The 15796-nt window shown below is 37.2% G+C and overlaps 1 protein-coding gene across 5 annotated transcripts in view; it reads right to left on the minus strand.

Moving 5' to 3' along the window:
- The window catches only part of LOC131747429 (A disintegrin and metallopeptidase domain 3-like), a 90776-nt gene that overhangs the window by 40301 nt on the left and 34679 nt on the right, over positions 1 to 15796 (minus strand). For all 5 annotated transcript variants that reach the window (XM_067022796.1, XM_059049257.2, XM_067022794.1 and 2 more), the window contains 5 exons: positions 11174 to 11245; positions 10772 to 10938; positions 9597 to 9678; positions 7365 to 7504; positions 1902 to 2088 (listed from right to left, as the gene is read on the minus strand). In XM_067022796.1, coding sequence (XP_066878897.1) covers positions 1902 to 2088; positions 7365 to 7504; positions 9597 to 9678; positions 10772 to 10938; positions 11174 to 11245 — 648 coding nt within the window. The remainder of the gene's footprint in view (positions 1 to 1901; positions 2089 to 7364; positions 7505 to 9596; positions 9679 to 10771; positions 10939 to 11173; positions 11246 to 15796) is intronic.

A 15796-nucleotide genomic window follows, 5' to 3' on the forward strand; every position in this document is an offset into this window, starting at 1 on the left:
AACTTCGACATACAAAAAACACTGATAGGGCTTCCCTGGTGGCGCAGAGGTTGAGAGTCTGCCTGCCGATGCAGGGGACACGGGTTCGTGCCCCGGTCCGGGAGGATCCCACGTGCCGCAGAGCGGCTGGGCCCGTGAGCCATGGCCTCTGAGCCTGCACGTCCGGAGCCTGTGCTCCGCAACGGGAGAGGCCGCAACAGTGAGAGGCCCACGTGCCGAAAAAAAAAAAAAAAAAATACTGATAAAAAGGAATGGAAGGTAAAGTAAAGCAACTATTTTCTGAATAAATTATTCATACTACTTTCTAATGTAAAGAAATGAAATATTTTACAAGAGTATTTTACAAGAAAGTTAATTGGGTTGTAAACACTGGGATCTGGGAAGAAGGTGGCCCAGATAGGGTTAAACCTTAAACATCTATGGTAAAAATACAAAGATAATCACTAAAGGAAAATAAACAGTACATATAGACTAAATCACTAAAAGAAATACTGGAAGAAAGGAAAACAAAATAAACAGATTCAACAAAAATTCAATTAAGAACAAATGTAGCAAATTGAATATAGAAAATATAAAATTTTTGAGACAACTAAAATTATAAAAATATGCAATCTAGAGGAGCATAAGAAAACTAAATGTAATGAGGTATCCTGGAAAAGATCCTGGGACAGAAAAAGGCCATTAGGTAAAAACAAGGAAATCTGAATAAACTATGGACTTTAGTTAATTTAAAAATATGTAAAAATATTAATCACAATAATATTTGAGATAATCTTATAAATCAAAGACAGATTGAATAATAAATTACAACCTAAGGTAAATACTGAACTTAATAGTAAAGAAAACCTAAATGAGAATAGAGAAATATCAGGGAAATACTAATTTAAGGAAGCTAGTGTGTGCATAGATACAGACATAAAATATGTATACGGATATACAGATATATACCAGACCAAGTAGACATTAAAACAGAAATCAACTTTAGAAATAAAGAGATTCAGTATTTGAAGGTAAAGTATTAAATTTCTAGGAAGGTACAACAATTGTAAATAACTTTACACCATTCATAAAAGAGATACAAAATACATAAAATATGAATTGAGTAAATGATAATGAGAATTAGGCAAATCCAATTGTATAGCTGGAGATATCAATATTATTTCTCAAGTGCTGAGAGTTCAGGCAAACAAAATGAGTAAAACTATACAGAAGATTTGAGTCATTCACTTAAACATTAGAATGCAATCAGATTATACAGATTTTAGCTCCTAACAATTAGAGCTTACATCTCAGCAAGCAAATATGCAACGTTAAAATAATCACCACACGTGAGTATACGAAGGCAACAACAACAAAATGCAATGATTAGCTATCTTACCAAGCACAAATGAAAAACAAAATGACAAATAGCAAAAAGCTAAATATAACAACAAACCAAGGATTGTGATTAATCCAATTCTGTGAAACCAAGTTAAAATAAATGAGGCTCTACACATGCAAGAACTGAAATTAGGAGATGAGGAGGTGAACAACAGCATATATTGAATAACTCAGTGATGCAACTCAGTCACTTTGGAGGAATTCAGGGATGATTTAGGTGATAATTACACTACTGTTGGGACGGATGTTTATGATACCGAAAGGTGGGTAATGTTTACACAGCAAGGAAAATCTATTCTTTAACCACACTGCACTTACCCCAAACTTAAATTCTTCATATGTTTCAAATTCAGGATGAGCCAGTTATCACATGCCTAATATCTCCCCATCTTAGCTATTTGATAAAATGGTGCAACATTAAAAGAAAAAGTCCTCCCACTTATATCACAACTATATTTATAAGACTACATGATGAACACAGAAACAAATCTTTAGATAAGCTATTAATGTTTCTCACCAACCTCTGGCTCACCGCAATCACATTGCTCTGGCGGTTCCAAAACTCCATTGCCACAAACTGTAACTCTTCCTTGTGGAACCACTTTTGAAACTGTTCGATTCTGAAGACATTCAAATTCAGGCTGTGAAGCTGCATGCTTGAATTCATCCATGCTGCAACTGCTAAAAAACTTTACACCACGGGAACGTCTAAAATTAAATTATATTCCTCAGTTAAAAGGAATAAAATCAGTATCAAAGTAATACTCCTTCAATAACGTACTATGAATTCTGTACTACTTCACTTAGAGAATAGCCAAAACGGGAGAGTGCTTTATTTTTAATACAATTTGCAATGCAAGAATAAGTTTGTTTCTATTATAATTCACTATAACAGACATCTAATAAGGAGAGGATGTTAATGTTACATGATTTAGAATATATTAAACAAGACAGTGCTTGGCACACAAAAAGCTCTGTTTAAGTATGTCTTACTATTTATTATTTTCATTATTATTGACAACACCATCATAATTATAATAATTATTATAAAAAGCACTAATTTTTAAGAAAATGAAACATACTAGGAATAATATGGAGAAATGAAGGAATAAACAATGGTGGACTGTGTTAATTAAAAGTCAGAATTATTTGTACTTTGGTAACAAAATTAATTAATTAAAATATCTCAACACTGAGAATATAGAATGTGTAAACCCTAGATTCTTTTTATTTTGATATTTCTATATTTCTAAGTGCACTGTTTAATGGGTTTTTGTTTATCATTTTGTTTATCATTTAGAGAAATGATATGGTTTTCGTACAAAAGTACGAAAACCAAATTTTGTTTCCCGAAATGGTTGAGTAAGTTGCCAACGGGAGATCCTGATTACTCTAAATATTTTAATGTATAACTCTTACATAGAAATGAATTCTCTGAAATCGCACCTTCAATATCAGGAAATAATGATACGGCGCTAAAATCTAATCCTCACGTCATATTCAAATTTCCCCTTCATCACAGTATTGGCACTTTATAGCAAAAGGATCCAGTTCAAAATCAACCACTGCGTTTAGTTCTCATGTCTCCTTAGCTTAGCTGATTACATTTTTTGTTGAATTTCGTGACATTGAAAAGTTTTATAATTACAGGCTGATTATTTGGTGAAATGTCCCTCAACCTGGGTTTCTGAAACGTTTCCCCATAGTTAGACTGAGGCTATGCATCTTGGCAACCTCACCACAGATGTGCCGCTGACTCTGTCTGCTCCATTGCATCCTAACAGACAGCACATGATTTCAACTTGTTATATTTTGGTAAAAGTCACTTTGATCAGTTGGTTAAGGTGTGTCTGCCAGTCTTCACTCGAACATTTCTTTCCTTCCTTATCACTTCATAATTATTCGGAGAGAAGTTTTATGTAAAATCTCATTTCTAATCACATTTTCAATTCATTCATGTATTTACATGAATATGGAATCATATCTTCCTATTACACCCAGTGGGTTATAATCCATTACAAACATTACAAATGACTTTCAAATTGTCCTAGATTTGCCCATGGGGAGCTCCTTTCAAACTGCTTTGTGTCCCTGTGACAAATCTCCATAATTCTTTGAACGCCTCCTTATACTCGGACACAAATGTTCCAGGCTCGTTTGCTTTTGTCTGTCTTAGCCCTGGAATCAGGGATATGATGTCTCCAACTTTGTTCTTCTTTCCCGAGATTGCTATGGCTGTTCAGGGTCTTTTGCTATCAAGAACTGCCTGTTTGTTATAGCTCCATGAAGCCCAGGAACACAAGCTCCCCTGTCACTAGGGCTACATGATCAACAGGTGTCTCCAAGGCAGCAGCCACAAAAAATAGTGCACCAGGCACCTGTAGAAGCTCCTCTATGGAAGATCCTGGCACGCTAGGGTACAGCAGATAGAGAGTGCGGTGATAGCACTCACCCTCTGTGGTCTCTGGAAAGGATCACAGTCAGTTGCTGGATTTGTGTTTAACTAGAAACCCGACTCTCATGCAGCAATTACGAAGGTAAGCTAAAAGACTTCTTTCACAGGAAGCCTGCAATTCGGGCTCTAGGGTCTGTTTGCTGTGCCATGCAGGTGGCAACCAGCTGAAACACTTTCTCCGCGGGTTACCATCCGGTGGTACCCACAAGCATAAGTCCTGCTGGCCACCCGAGCCAGGTGGTCTACACATGTGCCCTGGCAGCAGCAACAAAATTCAGGGTGCCAGACAAGGCAGTAAGGTGCTTTCTGAGAGACGCCGAGGAGCCGGAGCAAGGAAGGGGGAGGGTGAACAGTTCTGCCCACTGGCCTCTGCTTGTTGAGAGAATCACCGTTGGCCCCAAGACGTGAGCCAAACGGGAAGCATGCCCCTCAGGCAAAAGCTCCTGGGCAAGTAAATGGGCCACTTTCACAGAAAATCTGGGGTGTGTTTCAGTCTGCTACCTGTGCAGTGCCCTGGGGTGACAGCTCGCCATGAACTACCTCTCCAATCGTTACTGTTACAGTCCCGGGGACCCAGGAACGCAAGTCCCTCTGGGCACCAGAGCGGGGCCATCAGCGGGTGTCTCCTGTGCAGAAGCCTGCACAAAACTCCCCTCCTGGAGATACTGCTTCTCTGGAACATGGCAGATGGAGGCCCTGAAGATAGTTGCCATCCTCCAAGGCCTCTGAAAAAGATTACAGCATGACTTTAGACATGGACTTCATTAGAAGCCTGTCCCTCAGGCCACAGCTATGAAGATAAGCTAATAGGCCTCTTTCACAGAAAGACTGGGTTCCTAGGACTGTGGCCTCTCGCTGCGACCTGGGGGTCGGAGCTGTTTAAGAAATCTTGTTCCTTTGTTGACAGTTTTGTGGGACCTGTGAGCTTCAACCCAGCTGGCCGCCAGAGCCCAGTGATCTAGAGGTGGCAACCTGTGGGTGGCAACCGCAAAAACCAGGGTGCCGGGGGACGGTACAAGCTCCTTTCCAGGAGAATCCAGCAAGCTGTAGCGAGGTAGAGGGAGAGCACAAAGATGGCATCCACCAGCCTCCATCCCCAGAGAGTACCTTAGCAGGCTTCTAGGTGTGTGTTCAATTAGATGCCTGACCTTCCAGCCAACACGTTAATATGAGAAAACAAGCCTCTTTGGCATAAAGACTGGGTGCTTCTCAATAGGCCACAGAGGTGGCAAGTGAGTTCAAGAGTTTTAAGATCTCTTTCTCAGTTCACTATAGCCTTATTTGGCCCATATGTGCAAGTCCAATTGTCTTTCCCAGCTAGATGTTTGGGGGTTCGTCTCTCAGTTGCAGGTCTTACCAGTTAGGGTGTCCAATAAGCGTTCAAATCCTTCACCCTTCAGAGAGAATCTCTAGGTTTGGGTTCCCTCCCGATTGTGGGTCACCTTGCTGGGGGTAGGAATTATGGTGAGATTGGTTCTTAGCCTTTCCTACCCTCTTCGATGTGGGTTTCTTCTCGTTTGCCCTCTGTGTAGGCGTCGTGAGCAAGCTTTTTGGTTTTTTCTGAGGAAACTCTTCCATGCGTAGCCACAGAGTTGGCTTGTCTGAGGGCGGACAGAAGTTCGAGTTCTTCCTAACTCACCATCTTGAACCAGAACCCCTATAAATTATTCTTGACATCTCTCTTCCTCTCAGTCTTATGAAACTGCTGTAGATTATTATGAGAATCATTATTTACCAAATACTGTTGCCAAAGTGCTCCAGGTCTCTGCTCAACACCTGCCGACGTGCACAGTTAGCAGGACTCAACATAAATCTTTAAGGTCAAAGGGTCCAGAGATAAGAAAGGAAGCTACAGACAAACGAACAGATGGAACCAGCTGGGACCAAGATGGCGAGGAATCTGACCTCCAACAGACCCTGAGTCTCATTATACACTGATTTTACTACATTAGTTTATTAAATGACACACTCACCAGTGCCCATAAATGGACATTAAGGAACAAAAAGGATTAATAAAAGGGGGCACCCCACTCCCTCAAAACAGCCCTGCCTCTGCCCTTGTGGACTAATGCATACGCCTTCCCATCATTAGCCTTACTCTTCGTACCTTTGTCCTTACTCTTTAAAAGTACATCCCTCTCGGGCTTCCCTGGTGGCGCAGTGGTTGAGAATCCGCCTGCCGATGCAGGAGACACGGGTTCGTGCCCCGGTCCGGGAAGATCCCACATGCCGCGGAGCAACTAAGCCCGTGAGCCATGGCCGCTAGGCCTGCGCGTCCAGAGCCTGTGCTCCGCAACGGGAGAGGCCACAACAGTGAGAGGCCCGCATACCGCAAAAAAAAAAAAAAAAAAAAGTACATCCCTCTCACCATGTGGGTGAGAAGTTGATCTGTGAACTTAGATCCTGCTTCTCCATTCCTTGCCCACTGAGGACAGCTTGTGCTGTGTTGATGGATCTCAGCTTCGGTTTCGTTACTCTGCTGCTTGAATAAAACAAAAAAAGAACTCTCCCCTGCCCAGGCAGAGAGCCTAGGGTCTACAGGACTTAATTCAGTAACACTATTACTACATTGCTGTTCTTTCTGATATATTTAACATTCATATTACAAATTATATTATATTATCCATACTGCATACATCAATTAAAATGTGTTTTTTAAAATTTGTCATAAAATCCCAATTTCCACATCATGCTTGCTTGCTCAGGCTCTTTCTTACATTTCCTATTACCTCCTGGACTTCTTCCTCTGACTCATGGTTACTTAGCCTCTTTGTATTTTCCTTTCCTTTTTTTTTTTTTTTTTTTTTTTTAATGTCTATGCCTTTCACATTCTTCCTTATAGTTTCAGTCATTTCTTTTGTTTCTTTGTTTTATCCCTCCCCCAAGCCCCTTTTTTCCAGTCTTCTGAGCTCTTAAAATTTTTTGCTATCCAAGTATCACTTCACTTGCTTTCCCTGAAAAGTTTTCAACAAGTTCTTCACATGACCAGATTTATTTCTTCTCTTTCAGGTCCTAACGTAAGTTTTGCCTCATAGAAAACTTCCTAGACCACTTTATCAGAAAGTTTCTCCTCCCCATGTATTCCCTATTTATTTCCCTCCTGGCACTTATCATAAGCTGTTTAAATCTTACCTATTCTTATTTCAACTTTTTAAGTTTCTGCCCTGATGGACTAATATAAGGTATATAGCTTTTTTCTATCTCGCTGATCATTTATATGACAAACACAATACTTGTGACACAGTACATACTTTAAAATTTTTTTGATAGAATGAATGAATTTCACCTCAAGATTCTAGCGCTCCACACACAGTCATCATCAATGACTCGATACTACAGCACTGAATATAGAACTATGAAGCACATTTTCTACAATATCTAATACTCATTCCCTTTAATAAGCTTTAAAATAACTTGTATGTATTTAATAAAAATATTCTTATTCAAGTTATATTGAGATAAATTATTCATCAAGAAATGCAAGAAACATCTCCCCAAAGACCAAGATCTGATAAAAATAACATCTTACATTGCTTCAGGATTCATTATGCATGTAGCTCCTGGACAGTAACAATTGTAGATGTCATTATTATATGTTAATCCCAGGTTAATTCCAAGCAACTGTGCCAAAACAACTGAAAATGCCTCTAAGGTTATCATCTGTGGATACTAAAAAGAAATGAAAAACAGAATGGTTGCTTAAGTTATTTTTTCAACCCTTGGTCTTTTCATGTAATTGTGGCCATATTACTTAAATGCAAATACTAATTTAATAAAATAGTATACCAAAGATCTTAAGATTTTCTTAAGAACATTTTACAAAGTTAAATTTTGTTATTCTTTTTGAGTAATAGTACTTTCAATCCAAATGGCATTGACAAATAACAAAATAAGATTAATCATATCATATGTTTTCATGACACATTACTGATTTAATTCTAATAAACTTAAAAAAATATTTCGAGAAGATTAATCACTGTCTCAGTAACTATATCACTTTTAACGTTAACACTTTGAAAAATACACAGATTCTTAAGGGTTAACTGACAATCAGTTTTGATGTCAAAAATAGTTTTAGGGGGCTTCCCTGGTGGTGCAGTGGTTGAGGGTCCGCCTGCCGATGCAGGGGACACGGGTTCGTGCCCCGGTCTGGGAAGATCCCACGTGCCGTGGAGCGGCTGGGCCCGTGAGCCATGGCCGCTGGGCCTGTGCGTCCGGAGCCTGTGCTCCGCAACGGGAGAGGCCACAACAGTGAGAGGCCCACGTACCACCACAAAAAAAAAAAAAAAAAAAAAGTTTTAGGAGAGAAAATCAAACTTTTTTTTCTAAAGGCAGAATACTTGTATTAAAAAACTAAAACTTCAGAAGTAGTGATATAAGCAACACACAAAGCCCTGGTTGGTAATCAATGATGTTTTTAACTATCTCCATAGTTTTGCCTTTTCCAGAATGTCACAGAGTTATTGTGGTGATCATTTTGAAGTGTATAGAAATATCGAATTACTACGTTGTGTAAAAGAAACTAACATAGTGCTGTAGGTCAATTATAATTCAAAACAAACAAACTCATACAAAATAGACTAGATTTGTGGGTACTGGGAGTGGGGGTTGAGAGGAGGGGGAACTGGATGAAGGCAATGCAAATAACTTCTATAGCTCAACAACAAGAAAATCAAATAACCCAGTTAAAAAGTGGGCTAAGGTCTTGAATACATATTTCTCCAGAGATGATATACAAAACACCAAAAAGCATATGAAAAGATGCTCAGTATCACTAGTGATCATAAAAATACAGTCCAAATCACAATGTGATATCACCTCATACCCATTACGATAGCTAACAACAACAAAAATAACAACTGTTAGTGAGGATGTAATGAATAAAATACATTCTGTGAAATGCTGGTGGGATTATAAAATGGTGCAACCACTATGGACGTCAGTATAATTATTCCTCATAATATTAAAATAGAAATAGCATATGATCCAGAAAACCCACTTCTGGGTAAATGTACAAAGTAACTGAACTCTATCTCAGAGGGATATCTGCACTCCCGTCTCCCATGTAAAGTGCAGCATTATTCACAATGGCCACGATATGGAACCAGACTAAGTGGTCACTGACATACGAATGCATAGAGAGAATGCTTCTATATATGGATAAATTTATACTATGATAGAATTTATATATATATTTCATATAAATATATATGTATATAAACATCATGAAATATTATTCAGCCATACATAGAATGAAATCCAGCCATTTCAAAAATATGGATGAACCTTGATGTATTATTCTAAGAGAAATAAGCCAGACACAGAAAGACAAATATTGTATGATCCACCTTATGTGTGGCATCTAAAAATATCATACTCACAGGAGCAGGCAGTAGAACGGTAGTTGCCAGGGGGCAGAGGTGTGGAAAACGGGGCCTCGTTGGTCAAAGGTTACAGACTTCCATTTAAGCAAGGTGAAAGTTCTAAACATCTGTTTCACAACAATGTAAATAGACTGAACACTACTGCACAGTGCACTTCTAATTGTTAAGATGGTCCATTTTATGTGATATGTATTTTACCACAATGAAAAATGGTTTAAAAATGAGAACATTTGAGGATTAAAGTAAAAAATAAAGCACTATAAAAATATTACTTTAATAAAATGGTAGATATACTATATGTACTTCTGTTCCTTGAAGTGGATATTAAATTTCAAACTGTGATATAATTACTGAAGAGATGGGAATAAAATGCATACCAGAGCAATTCCTGCAGCAAACTTTGGATCGCATGCCATTCCATGATATGTTGCTCCTACATAATTAGGATGATCCCTATAACTAAATAATAAAATTTTTCTTGTGGATAAACGCACTTTAAATTATTAGAAACTTAATGATCTTTTAAGAATTGGGTTCCTCAATAACGCTGCTGCTTTCTTTGAGACATGAATATTATGTATCATGTCTAATGCTTTCAATCATTTTGTATTTGGGTAATCTCCCATGGTGCCTACAAAATTAAGTTCTAAAGGCAACTTTAGCATTGTACGATACACAGCTTAAAATCCAGCAGTGCCCAGTCCTTCCAGAAATTCATCACCACTGTTGTCAGCAGCGGATGGATATAATGCAAAGACATAAAAGTCAGGGTAGATTACTGCCATGATTTGCAGGTTGTAAACCCTTAGACTGCATGAAAAGTGTTGGACTGGAGGACAGAATGAGAAAGACAATATGCAGCACAGTCACGAGGAAGAAGAGAGATGGGATGTATGAAGTGTCCTCACACATTTCAGTCCTTAGTTAATGCTGCTCCCTCCATCCCCAAACCTGACCTTAAATTCCACAGAGACACCCAGAGATTTATAAATGTATGCCATATTGCTTAAGATCTTCAGAATCGTGTTTCTGTTTTTTCCATCTAAAATAATCAAACTAGTAAAATAAAAATCTATATAAAGACTCGTGACAGTTACAGTGCAAGCAGTTAAACAGCTACACCTTAGGTCAGGATAGAAATACCATTAGGTCGCCACATTACCATACTTATGTTTTCCAGTGTAACCAGCTTTACATGGAATTATTGCATTCTGCTAACTAATGTATGCTTTATTTAATGTTAAAATGCTGGTTTCAGTGATCTACCTCTGAGAAAATCTTGAAAACCATAGAGGCCCTATGTTTTCTCGAGGCTTTTCCATATTATCCGTTCTTTAAATTTCCATAGGTAAGCAGCCCACTCTGAGGATAATGGCCCACCATGCTTTCGTGTCTTACATTTTATTAGATTTTTATAGCTTGCATTTTGCCAACACAGTACCCATATAATCTTTTTTTGAGATGCCTTGTCATCATAAATAATAAATTGTATATATAATGTAACTTACAAGTAAATTGATAAACTTTATACCAATGAAAATAAATCACTTACATTAACAAGTATGCCATATCATGGGACCTTTGAAATAAAAATTTTTCTCTCCAGGACACAAATCTTTGTAGAACTTCGTTAGCATCCCCATTTGTTGAAATCTTATTTTGATCTGACCAGAGCTCCAGAGACGTTAACGTAACCAACACTTTAAGCTGAGAAAACATCTGAAAACAGAAGATACATGATATGTGGTTTTAGGTAATCATAAATATAACACTATATCTCTCTATGTAATGCTAATATATTCGATTTACTAATTTTTCGAGATGAAATCCATCGGTGGAAGCAACTAGTTGGTAGGACTATACAGTTTATAAAAGTGCATATGCTATTTATTCAAACAATGCTACTGTATTAATATGAATGTTTCTTATTTAAATATGAAACATAAATACTCACAGTGTTGATGAGACTAAAGATACGGACAACTTTCTCAGACGCAAATGCCACGTTAGAGCCCATATAATCATACTGAAAGACAAATTTTGTTTTTTAATCACTAATAAAAATGACGAAACTACCATGTTTCAATGGGTATACAAATGTTAAAATAATGCAGTGCTCAAGTGAAAGGACAAAAGCAGAATTAAGACTTATCACATGCTTAGTAAGTTCTAGATTAAAGCCTAGGGACATTACATATTAAAATATGACGGTGATGAGTATCTTCTTCTTTACACATGTAGTTATTTAGGATGAAAAGTTAAGGTTCCAAGACTGCATAACTAATAAGGGTTAAGAACCAGGACTCAAATCTCTAACTAAACTCCTAAGTCTTTTTTGCCTGCTCAAGTGTGCTGCCATCTTTTGTCTTCATTCCCATAAGACAACATGACTATATATCCTGGAGAAAAACATGTACTTTCTAAACACAGAGCTCTTAGCACTACATAGTGAACAATTTCAAGAACATGTCTTCGTTCAAGGGAAAAAAATAAGATTTTCACTGAAACATTTCTAATTTTGTGTGCACACATATTTCTAAGCTTACTTATAATTAATGGTACAGCAACTATATATATATATATATATATATACACACACACACATATATAATTTAACAGATTTAGATACAGAAAATTACAATCATAGTGAGGGATTTTTACATAGTTCTCATAATTGTTAATAGCTCAAGCTGACAAATTTACAGCAAAAATATTAAAGATTTTTAAAACTCAAGCAAGCTTTGATATAATATGCATATATACAAGCTTATATAAAAAATGAGAAGGATATTTTTAAAGTATATCTGAAAGTTTTATATAAATTGACTCATATTAGGCCATAAAACATTGGAATATAAAACACAGTATCACTTAGCTCACATCGTCCAACCACAATGCAATCAAGTAAACTTGATTGTAAACTTGATAAAAAGTATTTCAATGATGTTATTTTTACTTAGATGGATAACTTGATTGTGGATATATATGATCTTGTTCTAGGTAAACGCACACTGAAAAAAAAAGCTACAAATGCAATTTACAACTTACTTTCACATGGAGACAGCACAAGTAATAAAGGGAAACAGTATTAATAAATCTGAGTAGAGAGAACATAGCTGCTCTTTGTATTATTCCTCTTTTTCCAAATAGAATATTTAAAAACAGAGATTAAAAAAAGATACTTTCAGATGAACAAAAACTGAATTCAAATGAATTACTACAGGTTAAACAGAAATATCAGAAAAACCAACCTGTGAGAAGGAGAAGAAATGTAGAGTTTGGAAACAGTAAATATGAAATATGTTTTTCCTTTCCTTAATTTCTTTAAACAACGGTTGGATATTTAATGTAAAATAATATATTTTGTGGTTGATTACACAAGAAGAAATAAGACAGACTACAATAATATCACAAGGGGTTACACAGGATTTTACTGATGAAACATGTTTACATTAAAAATATATATATTATTGAAGTGTAGTTGATGTACAATATCATATAAGGTACAGATGTACATCACAGTGACTCACGATTTTTAAAGGTTATACTTCATTTATAGTTGTTATAAAATATTGGCTATATTTCCTGTGTTGTGCAATATATCTTTGTAGCTTATTTGCTTTATACATAATGGTGGATACCTCTGAATCCCTACCTCTATTGTGACGCTCCCCATTCCCTTTTCCCAATGGCAACCACTACTTTATTCTCTATATCTGTGAGTCTGTTACATTTTTGTTATATTCCTAGTTTCCTTTATTTTTTAGATGCCACGTATAAATGGTATCATATAGTATTTGTCTTTCTCCCCGTGACTTATTTCACTTAGCATAACAGAGCCTCCAAGTTTATCCATCCTGTTGCAAATGGCAAAATTTAATTACTTTTTATGGCTGAGTAGTATTCCTGTGTGTGTGTGTGCGTGTGTGTGTGTATCACATCTTTATCCATTCATATGTTGATGGGTACTTAGGTAGCTTCCATACCTTGGTTATTGTAAATAATGCTGCTATGAACACTGGGGTGCATGTATGTTTCCAATTAGTATTTTCCATTTTTTTCAAATATGTACCCAGGAGTATAATTGCTGCATCATATGTTAGCTCTATTTTAAATTTTTTGAGGAACCGCCATACCGTTTTCCACAGTGGTTACATCAATTTACATTCCCTCTAACAGGTGTACAAATGTTCCTTTTTAACCACATCCTTGCCAACATTTGTTATTTGTGGACTTTTTGATGATAGCCATTCTGATATGTGTGAGGTGACATCTCATTGTGGTTTTGATTTGCATTTCTCTGATAATCAGTGATGTTGAGTATCTTTTCATGTGCCTGTTGGCCATCTGTAGGTCTTCTTGGGAAAAAATGTCTATTCAGTTCTTTTGCCCATTTTTTAATTGGGTTGTTTTTTGATATTGAGTTGTATGAACTATTTATGTATTTTGGATGTTAACCCTTTATCAGTCATATAATTTGCAACTATTTTCTCCCATTCAGTAGGTTCACTTTACATTTGTTTATGGTTTCTTTTGGTGGGCAAAAGCTTTTAAGTTTAATTAGGGACCATTTGTTTACTTTTTTCTTTTGTTTTCTTTGCCCAAGGAGACAGATGAAAAAAACCAAACCAAAACAAAACAAAACATGATTTATGACAAAGAGTGTTCTGCCTACATTTTCTTCTAGGAGTATTATGCTCTCCTGCCTTACATGAAGCCTTTAATCCATCGTGAGTTTATTTTTCTATATGGTGTAAGAAAATGTTCTAATTTCAGTCTTTTACATGTAGCTGTTGTCCTGTTTTCCCAGCGCCACTTATTGAAAAGACTGATTTTTTTCTCCATTGTATATTCTTGCCTCTTTTGTTGTAGATTAATTGACCATAAGTGCATGAGTTTATTTCTGGGCTCTTTATTCTCTTCCAGTGATCTATCTGTCTGTTTTTGTTCCTGTATCATACTATTTTGATTACTGCAGATTTGTGGTATCGTCTACAGTCAGGGAGTGTGATGCCTTTCTCTGTTCTTCTTCCTCAGCAATGCTTTGGCTATATGCAGTCTTTTGTGTTTCCATACAAACTTTAGAATTATTTGTTCTAGTTTTGTGAAAAATGCCATTGGTATTTTGATAGGGATTACATTGAATCTGTAGATTGCTTTGGGTAGTATGGTCATTTTAACAATAGTAATTCCTCCAATCTATGGAAACAGTGTATGTTTCCATCTGTTTGTATGCAGGTCTTTCACCTCCTCAGTTAGATTTATTCCTAGGGAGTATTCTTTTCAATGTAGTGGTAAAATGAGATAGTTTTCTTAATTTTTCCTTCTGATAGTTCACTGTTAGTCTATGGAAATGCAACTGATTTCTGTATATTAATTTTGCATCCAGAAACTTTATGAAATACATTGATGAGCTCTCCTAGTTTTTGGTGGTGTCTTTAGGATTTTCTATGCATAGTATCATGTCATCTGCAAACAGTGACTTGATGTTGTCCCAGAGGTCTCTTAAACAGTCCTCATTTCCTTTCATTCTTTTTTCTGTTCCACATCTGTAATCTCCATTACTCTGTCTTCCAGCTCATTGATCCATTCTTCTGTATCATTTAGTCTACTATTGATTCCTTCTAGTGTATTTTTCATTTCAGCTATTGTATTCTTCATCTGTGTTTGGTCATTCTTTATATTTTCTAACTCTTTGCTTAAAATTTCTAACATCTCGCTCTGTGCATCCATTCTTCTGCCAAGTTCTTTGATCATCTTTACGAGCACTACCCTGACCTCTTTCTCAAGTATGTTGCCTATCTCCACTTCACTTAGATCTTCTTATGGGCTTTGATCTTGTTCCTTCATCTGGAACGTGTTCCTCTGTAGCCTCATTTTGCCTAAGTTAGTATTTGTATGTTTATGTACCTGATAAGTTGGTTGTGTTTCCTAATGCTGGAGAGTGGCCTTTTGCAGGAGACCCTCCTGTGTGTTCCAGCAGCATTCTCCACTCTCTTCACCTGTGGTATAGACTCTAGTGGTTCCCCAATTTGGGCTGTGTGGGTCTTCCTGTTGTGGCAGGCTGACTATGTGAGAAGTCTGGTGGGCTTGCTTGGCCCCTGGTTGAGGTGGTTGCCAGTGTTGCCTCAGGCACAGGCTGCCAGCTGCTGGTCATCAGGACCAGGTCATAAGGCAGCTGACTGTGAAACTCCAGGGGGCTCTGGGGATAGTGCTGGCTCACTGCTGTATGGAGTCAAGATCAGAAGACTCCAGGGCTGTAGCCCTCCCACTGGTGGGTGAAGCCAAGTCCTGGGGTTCCTGCCAGTCTACTGGTAGGCAGAGCTGGGTCCTGGAGTCTGGTTGCAGGGCCCAGGGGTCCCAGAGCTAGTGTCATATCATTATTTCCTGTTAATATTTTTATAAAAATTATATAAAGATCTGAATATTTCCTTTTATGCAAAAAATCTAGAACATCATGAAACTCATTGAGAGACTTGTACAAAATTACTAGTGATAATGGACAAAGCAAGTTTTTTCTTTTACTTGCCGCCTGCCCATAAGTTTTTGCTAAAACTAATTGTATAAGCAAAAAGTT

This window comes from Kogia breviceps, chromosome 20 (assembly GCF_026419965.1).
Source record: "Kogia breviceps isolate mKogBre1 chromosome 20, mKogBre1 haplotype 1, whole genome shotgun sequence".
Lineage (NCBI taxonomy): Eukaryota > Metazoa > Chordata > Mammalia > Artiodactyla > Physeteridae > Kogia > Kogia breviceps.